The 19,115-nt window shown below is 32.0% G+C and overlaps 1 protein-coding gene across 3 annotated transcripts in view; it reads left to right on the top strand.

Annotated features, from left to right (window-relative positions):
* The window catches only part of ELP4 (elongator acetyltransferase complex subunit 4), a 233,249-nt gene that overhangs the window by 110,806 nt on the left and 103,328 nt on the right, over positions 1-19,115 (top strand). For all 3 annotated transcript variants that reach the window (XM_081798399.1, XM_006728921.3, XM_081798400.1), the window contains exon 9: positions 2,397-2,503. In XM_081798399.1, coding sequence (XP_081654525.1) covers positions 2,397-2,503 — 107 coding nt within the window. The remainder of the gene's footprint in view (positions 1-2,396; positions 2,504-19,115) is intronic.

Below are 19,115 nucleotides of genomic sequence, written 5' to 3'. Positions count from 1 at the left end.
TTTGGAGATTTTTTAAAATAAAGGTTCTTACATAGAATCATTGAAATAGGAAAGGTTTAATAGTTCTGCACATCTTAGCTCTAAATAAAATACAGAATATGGGGAATGATAGATTTTTACCTATTTACTTATACTGACTAAATGTCAGTTATTGCTTTTATTTTTGTGGACCTACTGTACTTCCATGGAAACCTCTGAAGACTGAATATCTTATTTGAAGCCTGCTAGAAGATTATATAAGATTGTGATTGCAGGACTTTGACAATTTCTAGAGTCTACAAAAAAAAAAAATTATAAGATACTTTATATGATAACCACCACTGCTTTGAAGTCAACATACAATCTTTTAAAAAGTAATAAAACAGCACAATCTAACAATCAAGTATTTTTTAAAGGCTAGAAAATATAAGCTATGAACAAAAGCTACATAAAATAATTTGCCTCATGATTATTAACTTGCATAACTGTATATGCTATATGCCCAGAATAACCCTATGTATAATTATTTAATCCATTATTGTCACTATTATAGGAAGAAGACTATTAAGATTAAACTATTTCTTTCTTTTTATTTATTATTGAGCTATAATCGACATACAACATTCTCTTAGTTTAAGGTGTACAAAGTAATGATGTAAGAGATGTACGTATTATGAAATGATCACCACAGTTAAGTTTTGTTAACATACATCACCACACATAGTTTACGATGTTTTTTCTCTAGTGATGAGAACTTTTAAGATCTCCTGTCTTAGCTACTTTCAAATATACAACACATTATTGTTAAGCATAGTCACCATGCTGTACATTACATTCCTAGGACTTATTTGTCTCAAAACTAGATAAACTATTTTTCAATTTTTATTATTTCTGCTTTCTTTTAAAACAACTCAAGTTAAATATTACCTTAATAAATTATATCCGAATATCATTTGTAAGTATTATGACCTAATAAATTTAGTAAATTGTATTTTATATTCTAAGACAGTTATTTTGATTAAAACATTTCAAGGGTGAAAGGCTATGATGTTTTGTGCTGAAATCTCTGAATCGATAAATTATTACCAACAGATTAATGAAGGGTTTTGACGACAGGTAGCATTTCTGTTAATAAGAAGGACCTGATAAACTGTATTCATTCATTGTGTAAGGCCTCCTGACTTAAGAGCTAAACCAGCATATATATATATATATATATATATATATATATATATATATATATATATATATATATATATATACCAAGGTAAAATGAGGAATGTGCAAGTGAAAGTCTGGTGTGCTCGTTTCTAATGTATTTTACTAAGTAGCTCTGTCTAAGATATATTTAATCTGTATCTAAAAGCTGTCTTCTTAACATATTTTGCATTTTTTTAAGTTTAATAAATCAGATATTTCAGTGAATTATTTTTGAAGAGGCCATTTTGAAAGTTAAGCACCTAGAGGTTTACCCTTTGAAGCTAAAATGAATACATACATTACTAAGCATTCAAACACACGCACAAAAGCAGTTCTTTAAATAAGATGCATCTCATTTGTTCAGATTTGGATTTGCCTTCTTCCCCCATGTTTAGAGATCAGTGTCTTTGGGATGATGATTTTAAATATGGGCTGAGTCAGGCAGAGAGATGCACTGAAGAATCTTCCATGTCTTCATCTGTGGCAAATGACCCCGAGTTTAGTCAGAAACTGCATTAAGCTGCACAAAAGGCATCCAGTGCCCTTGTCAGAAAAAATTAGCAAGTGTTTCTACTGACAAGAGGCCAAAGCTCACGGTTTACCTAGCACTATTACAAAGCTTATAACAGCTACACAAAGGTCTAACATGCCACAGAAATGAGGGTCTTGGAATGGCATAGGGGTTAAAGTTTGATCCTAGAGTGTGCTCTGAAATGTAGTTTTCTTCAGTGGTTTGCTCAAGTCATTAATAAGGTACAAAATGAAATACTTTTCATTAGTGCTTCACTGGTTATCAGTAACCCATAAGCCTTGTTTTGCTGGCTGCTTACTGGTGCATTTAATAAAATAAAGATCACTCAGTGGTGCCGTGGGCAGCATGCAAGGTGATAGCCATATTTGCTTACTGTAAATACAAGAGAAAATCACACACAAACCGGCTGTAGTTTTGACAAGTATTAAGATCCCTCTTTACATCTGTACTTCTGTACCAAAATGCAATTAGTTTTCCTCGCACAAGGATTTCTGTTTATCTTATTCTGCTTGATTACTTGAGTATAATCACACCATTTGCTTCATTGCTCCTGGTAGTAAGCTCCAGTTTTAAAAGGGGAGGATGCTTGTGTGTAAATTTACAGGATTCTGCTGTAAGACTCTTAATTTATGCACTAAGACAGTGTTTTTAAAAAATTTTTTTCTTTTAATTTCCTTTTCACAAGGTTTGATTCATATTCGGCAGATTCCTCGGCTTAATAACTTGATTTATGATGTATCCGATGTCAAAGACTTAGCTTTTAAATTAAAAAGGAAGCTCTTCACCATTGAGGTAAGAGAGAATTTTTATATTTTAGTTCATGGACTTGAGGTTAAATAGTCTATGTGTGTATGTATGTGTGTGTGTGTATATATATATATATGTATATATATATATATACATATATATATATATATGGTTTTTTTTTACTTTAATGAAATTCTTGGAAGACGTTTCCTGCTAATATTCTTAAGTTCTTTTGGTGTAACAAAATAATGTTTTTAGACTATCTTATTTTTTTCTCTTTTAATGGCATATCATTAGAGTATAGCAAAAAATGATTTTGTTTTAAACGTCTATTCAAAGTAAGCTCCAAACTTACATGGTAAGTATGACATGCGTATTTCCAAGGCTTTCAAAAGCATATTTAATTAAATGTTAATGAGCTGTGCTTATTTGTGTGTGGAATGTGAATGCTACCCACAATTGTGTATGGCTAAGAAAAGAGGATCCTTATCTATATTCTAAAAGCAGTTTTCTTTACTATTAGTGAAATCACCTTTCCGCTTTCCATGCTGAACAAAACAAAGTGTAATTTACACCAGTGTCTTTAAGTAAATTTTCTACAAAACTTAAAACTTTTTTTGTGACCTTTATGCAAGCAGCCGTGACAGAAAGTAGTGGTACAAAAGATTTATTTCAACTTAATCTTGCTAAAGAGCAAATGAACATAGCACTATTAAGCAATTAGAGTTGATGTATTTATTAACGAAATAAATGCCCAGGGAGAGATGGCTTTTGGGTGATGTGATAGTTATCAGTATAGTCGGTGCAATTTTTTTAACAAAGACATAAAACAGCCAAGCAGCCTTGACAAACCATTTTGTTTAATCTCTTTTCAAATGAAAAGCTCTTAAGCAGGCCACTTGTCTTAACTGCTTGAAACCATAAAAAGAGAGAATTGCCACCAATAAATTAGCATATTTTTAACTTCATCACCAAATGATGGTCAATGTGGCTTGGCACTGCTTTGGTGTTTGGGACTTCACCCTTAAGTGACCACTTTGGCCCTTTTTTGACCCTCTGCCCTCTTTAGCTGGCCACTTGATAAGGTAACTTCATGGTTCTCCCTCTTTTTCTCTTTCCCTTCACATTTGCAAGTAGCACTAACCTATAAATCATTGTAAGGGCCCTATCCAGTGACAAATTAATGTGCCCTCCTCCTAATTAATGGTCATCAATGTCCTTAATTATCTAATCCTATTGAGAGCAGTTAATAGTTAATCAGGCAGCCAGTTCTTCAAGCAGGTCATCTCTGCAGGAGTGTTAGAAGTTTCTCATCTGGAGATACTCCCTTCAAAAGCCACTTAAAGCCAAAAGATAGAGAGTGTAGAAATACTGATTCTTGAGCTAATTTGCTTTAGTTCTCAAAAGAAACCATTGAAATGGAACCCAATGCTGTAATTGTTCAAACTTTTTTTCAGTTTTTCTGATAGAATACTAAGAAATTTACCATTATTATTTACCAATTTTAAGCGATATTTTGCTTAAAAACTTTAGAGGCATAAAGTTATAGTTAGTGTCACAAGGAAAGCATGCCTCATCATTTTCTTTTAAGTTGAACTTATATTTTTAATGAAAAATGGGGTTTTTTTTTTTTTCCTCTGTGCAACACCTTTCTCCCAAATGAGTATTCTGACAAGCAGGTCTAAGGTATCTTGTCTATCATCATACAAACTAAGCAAGTAGATTCCCTAGTGAAAATCATATTGCACCCAGAGAAAAAAGTAGCACTGTAGTGTGAATCATGTTTATTCTCTTTCTCTTTCTCTCTCTCTCTCTCTCTCTCTCTCACACACACACACACAGAGAACACAACACATATATGCACACACACACTGGGTCTTATTTTGGGTGTGAGGAGGTAGAAATAAAGGACTTAAATAATGTCAAGTGGGACCTCTCCTTTGAATAAACTTGGATTCTAATAAAGTGACTATACCTTACCATTGGAGCTGATGTGAGATCTTTTATAAACCACATAGGTTTCTTTTCCATTTCCTCTCTTCTATTCCCAACATTCTGAACTAAGAGAACAATTATAATTGATCACCTGTGGTTTAGAAACAGTATTTGAAAACAAAACACAAATAGATGGTTGGTTTTTAAAAAGTTAATATTTAATACGGTTGATCAAATCCTTTACCTTTTTGGCTTATAACCTTCATCTTTTTTTTATACATAGAAATATAGGTGCAACACATTCCAAATAATTTATTCACTCATAAAATTCAGTTTGGTGATTAGAAAAAATAGGAATTCAAGAACGAAACAAACCTAATAGTAGCATATATAGATATAATTATAACAAGATAAAATCATGTGGTTCACATAAGACTAAATGATTTAAATACAGCATTATACCTTATAAAATGCATACCCAACAGATAGCAAGTCTTTGGTAATACATTGTAGAAATTGGAAATGAGAGGATTCCTTTATTGGGGGGAAATTATGACGTGACATTGTTTTAATATGCACAACAAATGTTTTTATTAAAACTGATACCAAAAAAAGATAATAAGATGTATACTCTACTAGTCTGTAAAGTGTGAGACTCTAGCAGGCACTGAATCTGTGTTTTACTTTCAGAAGAGAAAGGTGGTTTAGCAGGTAAAGCAGAAATAAGTTTTCTGATTCCATACAGGTAGATCTGTTACATGATGGAATTTTCTGTCAGTCACATGGTCTCACATGGTTGGCATGTTTGGAAACAAGGAGCAAAAAAAAAAAAAGAAAATACCCTTATTTCTATTTTTAGGGTACCCGTTCTTTGATTTATTAAATACTCTTTTTATATATGAAAACTGAAATTTTTTTTTTTAACTGACAGCCACCAAGGGCCTCTAGTAAGTAGAGCAGCTCTAACCAGCAGTCTTTAATTTCTTTGAGTGATTGGAAAAGGCAAAAGAATATTTCTTTCTTCTTGGGCTGTGTATTGGTATTATTCATATTCAAGTGGAAGTATTTATCTAATCACAGTAAATTTTTACTAATACCTAGTATTCATCAGCTATGAAGCTCTATAAATGAGGCCCTCTACAAAAACCATAGCAGAATCATATCTATAGTAATGACACTAAAATACTGGCATGCATTCTGGGTAAGTAAAAGAGAAAATTTAAGGTTGATTCAGTCTGGCTTCAGGTTAAAAAAAAAAAGCTTTCCAATTCTTTGAAAATTTTTAATCCTTGTAAACTGTACATGGAAACTCTCTAGCATGTTTGATTAACCACGACATACTACTTATTCCTTGGCTTACCACATAACCTTTTTTCAGTCATAGTAAGATTTATTAAGCCTTTATTGTGTACCAGGCCCTCTACTGGCTTACTTATACCTTCTATGTAGTAATTGAATATTTTATAACAAAAGGCTTTACTAAGATATAATAATAGACTCAATGTATAGAAACTATGTCTTTTTCATCTTCATATCTATCCCAGAACTAAGAACAGAGTCATACACTTAGCAGGTATAAAATCTTTGCTGAAATATATGTATATAGATAAGTTATGGAGTTTGAAAAATTATCCAAATAATACAGCTATAAATATTATGTAAGCTCCACTGGTCAAGTGACATATAAACACTACTTTCTCCATTAAGTTCCACAAGAAATGTAACTTGGGTACATAGCTTCACTTCCAACCTGAAATAACCACTTAGACTTGTGTTTTTTTTTTTCAGTTTCTGTAATTTTTGCTTCTCTAATGCTGGGATCATCATTAACCAGTTTTTTCTTTATATTAGTAATTATGATGTAATTGTAATACCTAAACAAGTAAGATTTGGTAGGATTTGAAATGTGGCTTCATTTAATTTGATGATATCATAACAGCAAATTTTCAAAATAAGGATAAACAATACTTATATAGGCTTTAGTTGGTCCAAAAATAGTAATTATCATAAATAGCATATTTATGTGGGTCTTGCACATTAAATGAATATTGAGAGTCCAGAAAATCAAAGTAGATTAAGTTTTCTCAAGATAGTCTTTAATACTTTGCCCCTAATTTAGAACACAGGACTCTGGTACCTCTCCAGTCATCAAGAACTTTTTCTCACAGAAGAATTGATAAACCAGTATCTATTAAGTAACAACTATTTTTGATGCACTTACTTAGAAAATTCATTCTTAAGTATTAAGATCAAAATATTATATGCCATCAGTATAAGTTAGCTTTATATAGTACTACAATATACTTGATATGATTCAGCAGAATTATTTGAAATTTTTACATATTGGAAAAGCATAAACTCTTGTAGTCACTATGACAATGTTGGACAATGTAGAGTTGCATGATATCTTTGGGCCTAGGTTTCCTTACTTCCCTACATTTTGTATCAATAGCCTTTCCAGTTTTAAATGGGAAGTAGAAAGGTGACTGTTTACTATACTTAGAGGTAGAGAGGAGAGTTGGTTGACTTATTTGTCAATTAACAATTATGTCACTAAAAAAAAATAATGGAAACATAAATGTCTGACTCAAGAACATTAAGTTGTAGCACGATATACCTTTTCTGATAATGATGCCCTCCATAAATATTTAAATATTCACTTCCCAGATATATTGCAGTTAGCAAAAGAAAATCAAAGTGGAACATAGGCATCTGTTCATATAGATCAAATCATTTGTCAAAAATAAATTCAAATTAACATTCTTTAACAATGGAAATGTCATCTTGTACATGTTTACATCTTAATATATTCATTGTATTACCATCCCCATATTTACACTTTTAATTCCTAAATAAGGTAGACATACAGTAGGGTCATATAGGTTTCACAGACTCTCCAGAAGTTGGTAGTACTGTGCTCTTATATATTCCACATGTCATAGCGAGCCTATCAACAGTGCATACCACCTTAAGGGGAACACAGTTTTGAGACTCTGTCTAATCCTATTTCTTCCCACATTGGAATCTTAATTAGAAGAGATAAGGAAAAAAAAAACATCATTTAACTAAATTATTGTCTTGAATCTGTAGCAAAAGGTATAATCCGCAATTGGGCCAATTAGTGAACCCCATAGTTAGCTATGCTGCAGCGAACAACTTGATTAGATCTGACACCATCCTAGTTCTCACTGTTGTTTTGCCAGGTATGATGGTCAGACTTCAAAGAGCTTGAGGCATCAGCAGGGCAAGGTTTGGAGGCCAGCTTAGGTCCGGTTGTTAATCTCTCTACTAAAACCACAGCAGCTCTCACACAAAACAAGCTTACACGACACAATCATGCGGTATTAAAGTTAGGGTTGAGTCATGCCAATTTGCCTTTGATTTTTTGATGATTGACCAAAGATGGCTACATGACCAGACACATGCTAAAAGTATACTGATTAGGTAAGTTCCCAAAATATTTGAAGTATTTTTTTAACTTCCTATATAAATGTTGGGAAAGTTTATCCCCTTTGATCAAACTTCCAAAGTGATGGTACTGTATCGGGGGAAAATGAATATTTCTTATGGCAGCCCGAATCCCAAACTTTTCACTTACCACTTCATAAAAATTAGTGTTTACATTAATAATTCCTTAAGGAGAATGTAAAAGGAAATTCTTTCTAAGTGGTAAGCTTTTAAAAAATCTATTAAACGCATTAAAAGAAAAAAACATTTTTCCCTGAGTCATTTATGTTCACTGACAATTTTTCTGAAATTTCTTTATAATTATTTTCCACTTAAATGTTGAGTAAAGTGCCCTTCCACGATGTGATTGCATAAGTGTTCTTTTCTCTGCATTCTGATTTGTTGGAACATTGCAGTAATAGTGACATGTTTCCATTCTGAGAAAAGCCTAAGGCTGCGTTAGTATTATTCCGAATGATTGAAGCTGCCATCTTGCTGACTTTCCCTTAGGCAGCACAGGGCCCGTTTGCTTTTGTGTTCATCGCACATGCTTCCTGTGAGTTGGCCTGGCAGAACATCATTGCTTCATTTGGCAAGGAAGAGTAAATTCATGTTTGGCTATTATATGTCTTAAAGTTTCCATACTGTCATCATCACCTGAGATAATTAAGCTTATACTTTGTTATATCAAATGCATCCTGTTTCTTTGAGAAGTATTTTTAATTATCTTATGACACCTTGACTGTGAATAATTTCTGTATAAAAATGGCCATTTTATAAACTGAACTTAGAGTCTAATATTTCACATTGCACTAATTTTTATACCAATTCATACTATATTTTTGTCAGGAATATAAAGAAAGCATGTATTTGAATAGCAAGATGGTGGCACAAAGCAAAAGTCTAATATTTAGAATCTTGCCAAATAGTTTTCAGTCCATGAGTCTGTTAAAGATTCTGTGGTACCTATAGTCCAGCAGTCTCACTTTTGAGATCGGATGGTACAGATTCAGCATCGTCTAAGGATACAAAGAGAAAAAAAAGTCTCTTCTCCTCTTTCCTGAATTTTGCCAATACAAGCAATACATACAAGTATGTATTCTATGGTATGGCTCCAGGAAAATTATATGGCAGTACTTCAAGGATTTTCTTACAGCATTTGTAGAACTGCTGTAGCAGATATCACCCAGTTTATATGGTGTTTCCTAAACCACTTCCTGCCACAATGTGCTATGTATAGTGTCTGAGAAAGACAGAGAAACAGAAAACCAAAAATGATGACAAATCATGGCTATCCCATTTCATCAGCTAGAAGGTGAGAACATATATTTTACTGATATAACCTCCAAGGTGCCTAGAAGAGTAAGAACACATTATAGAGCTTACTAAATATGGTATCCGTGAGCTTTGTGATTAATATAGGTAACTTTGGGAATACTTTTGTGCCTAAAACATCTTTAGTCCTTCTTCAAGGTCTTTGCACAGCAAATGTCCAGAATGTTCATCCCTCCATCCTTTCATGGCTTTTTCTTGTCACTGGATTGCAGGTTAAATATCTCAATCTCCTTAGAGAGGTCATCCCTGACTGGCCCATCTGAAGTATTCGCTCAGTTATCTACTATCACGTACCCTATTTTAATTCTCAGTGTAACACATATTACTACAATTGATTATCAGTTAGTTTGTTATTTTTCAACATTATTCCCTTACTTGCTGTAAGCGTCACACGATTAGGGACATAGTCTGTCTTTTTTTGTGGTGAAATCCCAAGCACACATGGTAGGTGTTCCACAAATATTTGTTAAATTGTTAAAGTACTATTTTTAGAGAAACTCATGTCTACCATAAGTGTATTTAAAAGCATGTATCGAGTATCTCATTCATTCTCAGCATTGTGTTGGGTACTTCCGTATAGACTACCATATTTAACTCTTATTTGATGCTCACAGGAACCCTTGCCATTGGCATTTTTACGCACATTTTAATGTGAGGGAATATACGGAGTTATGTAACCTTCCCAAAGTCATAGAGCTAGGATTAAATCCCGATCTTTTAACTCCATGTACAGAATTACACTGGAAAGTTAACATGTTCAGGAGCTCTGTTAATTATTACTGATTTCAAAATAAAACGTTTGAGTGTTTAACAGGGGCCTAGGACTATTGCAAGTGCTTTATAGCCATTACCTCAGAGATCTCACAACTACCGCATCCCATGATTATCTACGTTTTAAATAAATGAGGAAACTTAAAGTTCAAAGAGATCAAGTAACCTAACTTATCCAAAGTCAGAGTTAATAACTGACAGAAATGACACCTAGACCAAAGCCCTGGGCTCTGAAACCACAGCTACTCCCCACCCCACAAGAGGTACTGCCATCCCATCTTCAGTGCATGACCAGAAAGCCTCTGCCCTGAGACATAAACAAGAACAAACCTCAAAAATATACACACACATTGATATATAATCTTCTAACATTCATGTTAAAAATTCTTGTGTTCCTAGTAAGCATTTCTACTCTAGTTTTATAAAATATCTTACAAAATTCAGATTGGATTAATCATAGCTTCTCCCTTATATAACATTAGGATTGCAAGATTGTTCTTTTCCTCAATTTTTACTAATTTCTGGTATTTGGTAGGTATTTTTTAATAGAAAAATTAATTTGCAAAAACTATAAAGCCATTCCCAAAAACACTAACCACTTCTGTAGGATTTCTAGATCTTAGCTATGTAATGTGGGGAGAATATTCTATACAAAGAAACAGGGTTCCCTTGCTTGGTTCACTATTTTGATATGGTTCAAAACTATTAAAATTTAATTACAGTGTATTATTATATTCACTTACATTCGACATTCAGATATTTTTGCAAATATTAATTTGCTCATAGTTACCATGTTTTTATATTTTTCTAAATTATTTTACCTATATCATCTTCGAAGCATCAAAAATTATCTTGTGAGATAAGGCATATACGTTTTATAAGGTAATAAGATACCAAATTCAGTTTTTAAAATTTTTTTTTGCCTCCTTTTTTATCATAACTTGTTCTAATGAAGGTTTGATCCATTCATATTAATACCTATTTCTTTTTCTGTTGCAAATGTTTCATTTATTGGAAGTCCTTCAAATACCATCTTTAAGCAAAATTAAGCAATAAATCTTATGATTGTGAAATATTTTCCTTTTTTATTGATCAATATTAGTAAAAAAGTTTCTACAGTTTAGTATAAGAAATGTTCCTCATTAAGGAAATATGAGATTAATATAAATTATTAGTTTTTAGAAGATAAAACTTTTAAGAGACTAAGAGAAACTGAGGTGTAATGGAAATGCCTTTAGCCACAAAACTAGTAAAGCAGTTCTCTTACTTAAGTAGAAATTAAAGTTTCATCAGAGTTATTACTGTCATAACTCCATGCCACAATGGACATTTCATAGAGTAGCCAGTTCAGGTTCTTTGTATCTGGTATAGTGAAGTTCACTGAACTGTTTTGTCAGGTGCTGTCAAGTCAACCCACCATTGTTGTAGAGAATCAGACTAAATCATTTTGGCATGAGCCTTCCAGAAATAAGATACTTAATATGAATGGTTTAATGAAATTGAGTATTTGGTTTCAGGTTTTTGTAAGACTGTCAAAAATATATTGCACTCATTCAGAAATTTCTGAGTAAATCAATGGTAATATCCGACCATACTTCATTGAAATTTTGCTCTAAATACCTTTACTTAATATAAATAACTTTTGGAATGTATTTGAGTATTTGGGTATGTTTTGTTGGATATGTAATTATTCCCTAAACATTTCAAAGATGTAAAAGTCCCAGAGAAGAGGTGTCTTTTACTAAGATTAAAATTTTCTGTTATAAAATGAACCTAGTACCAGGTTTGAAATAACTATTTTTGTTTCCAAAGGCTATTTTATTAAAAACAAAGTTGAATTTTATTACATTTTTAATGACTTAATGAATTGTTTATGCAAGTTCTACATATTTAATTCTTCCTTGATTGGAAAAACAGCTTATCCTTCTGATCAATAGTCGTTTAAAAGGCATTATTATAATGTAGACTTAGTTAAATGCCTCAAACTTTTTTTGTATATGTATTTTGATAGGGAGAAGGGTTGTTGATGTATCTGCTCAACAACCTAAGAAATATTTTACCAGCTTATACTGTAGCTATGGTGTAGCATTGAAAACCCTTGTAACAAAAAGCCTCTTGGTGCAATTAAAGGTCACTTGTACATATTGTAATAGGCTACTCATTTACAAGATCTTTGTTAAGGGTCAGTGCTATAGCATGAAATGGATTGCCCTTGTTGAGCCTGTAAATAAATGGGTCAACTTATCTTGTATTCAGTGGGCAAAGGGAAAAGCTAATACAATACTATTTTATTAATATTTTCACAGACAAATTGCTAAAATGTTGAGCAAAACCAAATGCACTAGTGCTATATTCTTGATATAATTATAGAATATTACTAAACTAATATTTTTTAAGGTTTTTTTTTAAGTTTTTAAGGAAAGTTTTTAAGGAAAACTACTCATACACATATTCACACAGTTGTTTAAATCCATGGATCATGTCCAGATATGGAAAAGCATAGCACAGTGGTAGTGTTCAAATGTTCTTTACCATAAAACTAGCATGTTTCAAAATGGCTAAGACGTATATACCCCATTTTTTCGGTATTGAAGTTCAAAATTTGTAAGGGATAGGTATGAAAAAGTAATCAAACTAGACAGTGATTTATTTTCATTATTTCTCACAGCCTTTCCAATGCTCTGAGGGAAACAAATGGTGGTGCAGATAAAGTATTAGTAATGATCTGTGCTGAATGAATTCACTCACCTGATTTTTCAATAAATTAAGATTTTAGGATGAAAGCGAAACTAATGATTAAAATATTTTGTAATTTACAGTAATTTTAATGCATTTATATTTTGTTTTATGTATACACACATACATACACACACACACACACACATATATATATCTGAGGTGTAAGTTATTTTTTGTTCTCAAAATCAAATTAGTAAAAATATACTAATGAAATAAATTTATCCAGCACTTTCTATATTCTTCCCTCTGAATTTGGCCATTCAGATACACAACTATACACCCCTAATTATTTGGGGGGTTGCTGGGTGCTATAAAAAATTTAAATTTGTAGCCAATGCCAAATCAAATCTGGGTCAAACAAAAGTAATTTAACAATGGATTTGAGTCATGAATCAAATGAATAATGATAAATTACCCTTCAAAAACCTGTAGGACTGATTTTTATAGAAAAATACTAAGGCCAGTCATTAAGGCCAATCATGATGTAAGCAGCCAAGGATATCCCTGATCCAAGTAATCTCTGCTCATTGTTTAGCTCTTGAATATCCACTCTTCAATGTTTTGTTTGGCTTTGCTGCCCTACTTCTTTAGCATAGTGAAAACATCGTGATCATGCTTAAGCCTCTTTTATAAAATATCGAAGCTTTGGGAAAATGTGTTTCATTTAGGTGTATAAATGCTTTTAAACTTATGTCTGTTTTATTCATCATCGTATCCTCTCTTCCTAGTTCAGTACCTGATCATGTATGTGCTCAAAAAATATTGAATGAATGAATGAATGAATGTCCTCTTGACAGTGCTCAAAACATATTAGTATAACTATAAAATCTCACCATTTCAGACTATATGTAATAGTCTGATACTGCTAATACAGTTTTCATAAATGGTTAATCTACTTCTAAGGTTTTAAATAAGTAAAATAACCTTCAAAAATAGCAGCTGATCCATTTGCAACAATATGGATGGATCTATAAGGTATTATGTTAATGACATAAGTGAGAGAAAGTCAAATACCATAGGATTTCACTTATATGTGGAATCTAAAAAACAAAACAAATGAACAAACGAAACAAAACATAGACTCATAGATACAAGAAACAAACTTGGTTATCAGACAGGAGAGGGCTGGGGGAGCAGGAGAAGTAGGTGAAGGGGATTAAGAGGTACAGACTTGCAGTTATAAAAATAAGTAAGTCATGGGGATATAATGTACAGCAAAGGAACATAGTCACCAATATCATAATAACTTTGTATGGTGACAGATGGTAACTAGAGTTATCATGGGGATAATTTCATAATGTATAAAAATATTGAATCACAACGATAGTTTCAGTACATCTGAAACTAATAGGATATTGTGTGTCAGTCATACTTCAGCAAAAAATTATTTCAAAATCAGCTAATAATATAATGAACCGTTACTGCTGAAATGAAGTTGAGCTGTACTCTTGAGAAATATCAGATAGAAAGTGAGGAAATATATAATTTTTAGCTACCAAAAAGTGATTGGTATTCTATTTGAATCATTACTCACTGTCATCTTATTGCCCCTTGCAAATTATTTTGAATGCTTCGTCTTAAAAGATATTATAAGAAATTTTCCAAATTTGTAAGAAGTCCCCCAGACCTGACAGGAATCAGTTCTGATTCTTGGGTTTAAAGTACCTATACCTTCTAATCCCCTTTGACCCACCCAGTAATTGCCTGTTAATATGCCTGGTCTTCTTGGGCCAATAGAGTGGATTTTATTGCCTATATGGTTTCCTGGCTTTTAACAGAAAAATATTACAAAAGATTTGTGAGACTCAGGAGTTAAGCATGAAATAATTACGTACAGTGGAACAATAAACACAACATTTTGGTTAAGTTCAGATTTAAATGTACATTGGTAATAAAGCAACTAATATCACTTCTGTAATAACAAATCATCAGAACTATCATTATTGAAGAATCATCCCACTGACCTCTTTATGCACATGGGGCTGACAAGTCCCAATCTAATTCTTTAGTTTGGCTTCTTAAGAATTTCCTCCTGGGAAACCATTCTGGCCCAGATAGAAATTTAAGGACAATTATATTCAGAAGAAAAGCTTTACAGTGCATAATTTATAGCTGAATGCATTTCCTTCATGGGTCCTATTGACTTAATATGTAATTTACTCAAGAAACAGAAAGAGTACATGTAAAGATATTTTGGAAGTGTGATCAACTCTTCATAGTGCCGTAAGTATGAGTCATTTCTTTGCTTTAGCATTCAAATATTATAACATTCCAATCATTTTATTGGAAAGATTCTTATGGTTTAGTTCATGTAAAAATAGGTAAGTAAAAGACAATACTAAACCAGCTTTGCCTCTGATACTTTAAAGCATGAAGTTCACAGACTATGACCTATGGGGCAAATGCAGCCTCACTGTTTTTTTAAATAAACTTTGATTGGAACACAGCCAGACCTATTTGTTTATGAATTGTCTATGGCTGTTTTCACACTACATCACTGAATTGATATCTTTGGCACGCAAGGCCAAAAAATATTTACTATCTGGTCATTTACAGAGAACGTTTGCTATAAATAAGAACCGCTACTTTAGAAGACTACATGCTTTAAAGAAAATCCACTGAAAGAATTGTCAATTAGAGGATATGACTGATCATCTTAAAATTAAGCTTTGAGTAATAATAAATTCATATAATCACTTGATACGGAATTTGCACTTTCTGAACTAATAATGCAGGTGTGTCTCTTTGAGAAAATACCTAGATTTCTTAAAGTGCTAAAATCAGAAGGGAGCTTAAAGTGCTTCAAAGACAGCTTCTTATTGTATGCACATATTTTCTCACCCAGCCTCTCTGTCTTCATGAGGAACCCACTTTCTTAGAGGCACCCCATTTCAGTCTCTACCAACTACAGTTGCTAGAAAATTCTTTCAGATGCTAAAGCAACTTCCCACCCATTACATTAGTACTAACTACTTTCTGAAGCCACACATTAATTGCTATTTTATATACTATAACTGGATTCTTAATAAACACCTAATATATGAGAAACAATTAAAATTTATGTGTATATCTTCTTATTTTTCCTTAGATTTTGTATTTTATAAGACAAATTAAATTAACCATTTTATGCTATTTATTGTACATTTAACTTGAAATCTTAAACATGAAGCACATATAATCTTTAGAACATCCTTTAAAGGAACTTTTTTCTTTTTTTTTTTTTAAATAAGGCGTTAATTAGAAATATTAAAGTAATAGACTTGAATTCTGAGGTTAAAAAGCCTTCATGAATTACAGGTCCATGGAATTTAAATATTAAAAATCAGTATTTTTGTTTTTAGCATGTTTGAATTCACAAATGAGCTTCAGATGACTAAAAGTGAGAAAAGCAACACTAAATGTGATTTTTCAACTTTATTATAATCTATTTAAGATTATTTCACCATAAGTAAATTAATCAAAATGTAGCATTAAACTTTTGATGACTACATAATAAGAAGCATAAGGATATATTTCTAACAAGTTTTGATTTTATCAGGAGAAGTATACCAAAGAAAGATTAGCTGCTCATTATCCACACTACCTAGTGATGTAATTGATAGCCAAATTAAAACAGAAGGCTTAAGTGGCCGCTATGGATCAAGAAGCCTTGCTTATTTTTCACTTCATTTTTTTTAAACTGTAGGAATTTCTTAGGCAGGGAAATAAGACCACATTAGAGCTTAAAATATAAATATATTATTAAAAGTAATTTGGGGGCTGGTCAGAGTATTTTTAAGCTGTATGAGACTTGAGTTGGAATCTTTTGCCATTTTAATTAGAAAATTTAAACATGTGAGGACAGTTTTACTCAAAATTGCTTTTACTTAATTTAATGCCTATTGTTATTTTTAAAATAATTATATAAAGATTAATGTCTTTGGCCTTTGTAAATTGTTTTAAAATTAGATAAAACCAGTCCTTCTCAAAGGTGTTTATAACGTAGACTAGAAAAGAAGATTGCATGAAACCACTACAAAAAGGACTCAACTTAGTGTTTTCAGCCTAATAAAAATGTTGTAAAAATACTTGTAAGCTTGAAAATCACACTAGCTATTCTTGTTTCAAATTCTGTTTAATATATTGTTCTGTATGATTTTATAATAAACAGATTACTCCTTGAACAGGAATTAAGAATAAAGCTGCCAGGAAGGGGTTTTGTTGTCAGAGGAGTTCCCGCCTCATGTTTTGTAAGAGATTTCATGGTCCCATTGTAAAGAGGAGATGATTTAAAACGTGTTCCCAAGATAAACTTTCCCATTGTCATTAATGAGGATGGATAATACTGAGTGACAAGTGCATTAGGAATGACACAGAAAGAGCTGTTAGATTTGTCAGAGCATATCACTTCAGGCAGTGACACTTGAGGACACTCTTTTTGTGGAAATTCAGTTGGGTTGGGGGGGGTTGATTTAAAGATACCGAAGTTTGTGTTTGCTGATAGAATAATGTATTTTACAATTTATAAATGTATATTCTCCAGTGTTTAGAAAATATTTGGAAGGTTCTTTAGATTAAGTTCTTCCACATTCTAAGTTTATACCCTTACTATATCCTGATTTCTTCCTAAGGAAGTCATCAAATTATGTAACACTTAAATGTTACTATATTTCCACAAAACCAATGTTTCTTTTAAAAAGTCTGGTCTCTTGGAATTTTCAACTGAAGGAAAGAGAGTAAAAATTACATATATTTTTTTAAAGTATCTTACTGTCTTAATCCTATATCTAAGAGGGGCCTCTTTATTCTGCATCTCAGTGAGAATAAAGATTTTGAAATAAGAAAATACATGTCATTTATATTGTCTTTCTAAAAATGTATTACTTTAGAGGAACATGTTTTAAATATTAATCAATGAACAATTAATAATGTATGACTCTTCTGATATTTAAAGTGTTTCCAAACTGTAATATGCCTCTCAATTTCGATTTTGAACGTGCAATTGGTCACTTTTTCGCCTTGCTTCATCTTTCGTGCTGCCAACCAAATTTTGTCTCTGTATACCTTTTTGACACTAATATTGACTGAGTCTCTGTTCATTGGAGTTCAAGATTTCCCAAGCGGCATTTTGGAACTAGGATAAACTATCTATCATGATTGCATACCACTAATCTGTCTCAACCTGACCACCCTATGACTGAAATTATATTTGACAGTTCACCTCTTCTTGATGAGCTGAGGTGAACATAGCTACGGACCATCCCTGGGAGGACATGGCAACTACTCCATATGCTAGGGAGGGTCCTTTTATTTGTGAAACAAGACTTAAACTATGCCTGTAGCAGAAGGGAGATATTTCTCTTTCTCTCTCTAATTTTTCCAATTTTCATAAGGATTGCTTTTATACTACAAATACTTTTTTTTTACCCAAAAATGTTTGGTGAACATTTTCCGCCATTACAAGTGCTATCTATAGGTTAGCTTCACCATGAAATTAAAAATCATGGTTATTAAAAAAAAATTTGTGCTTTCTAAAATGTTCTCTTATCTATATACCACAATTGTCAAAAATCAAAGATTTTCTATTAGTATTTTGACTTCTACCAGAATTTACCAGTTCTTGAACCATCTCAGTAAATTTTCATATTACAAAAAATGTTTTTAAGAAGGGTTTAATTATCTCATTTCAACATAAAAATATTTTTCAAAATAAGTTTCAAATTTATTTTAAAGATAAAAAATCAATTTGAAAGATAAAATATCGATTTGAAAAAAATAAATTGAACACTGTAGCAGGAAGTATTTAAATTTTTTGATACAGATTCCTTATGTAGACTTTAAAATAAACTTACTTACTGCCCTGTATTCTTTTTGTGATTCCTTTGGAATCAGAAATTATCAAATGTTTTGAGATGATGGACAAGGAGATGTTAAAGGACTTACTATTAATATCTTAGAGAATGAGAAATCTGAAGTAATTTTCAAGAATGTATATAGAGGTTTAATCATAAGGTTAGTTTTAACAGCAAACATGGAGAACCAAGTGATTATGAAATTTAAATTGTAAAAGAAAAGATTGAGATGATTTAAACAAAGGCATTTGGATATTAAAATGGGTTTTCAAAGTCCACATATAGAAGTTGTGATAAAATGGTATCTTTTTTAACCTGTCCTGGATTGTTGAAATGTGACTCTATCTATCTATCTAAAGTATCTAAAGATACTCAGATGGCCTGGAAAGTTTGGCCCATGTTAGTTTATCAAAGGAATCACTTATTCCTAATTGTCCATTAGTTTTATTTATTTTTTATTATTATGTTAATCACCGTACATTACATCATTAGTTTTTGATGTAGTGTTCCGTGATTCATTGTTTGCATATAACACCCAGCGCTCCATGCAGAACATGCCCTCTTTAATACCCATCACCAGGCTAACCCATCCTCCCACC

Source organism: Leptonychotes weddellii, chromosome 11, assembly GCF_054177405.1.
Source record: "Leptonychotes weddellii isolate Sample4059 chromosome 11, ASM5417740v2, whole genome shotgun sequence".
Taxonomy (NCBI): Eukaryota; Metazoa; Chordata; class Mammalia; order Carnivora; family Phocidae; genus Leptonychotes; species Leptonychotes weddellii.
The sequence above is the reverse complement of the archived record's forward strand: the minus strand, read 5'-3'. Positions and strand labels throughout refer to the sequence as shown.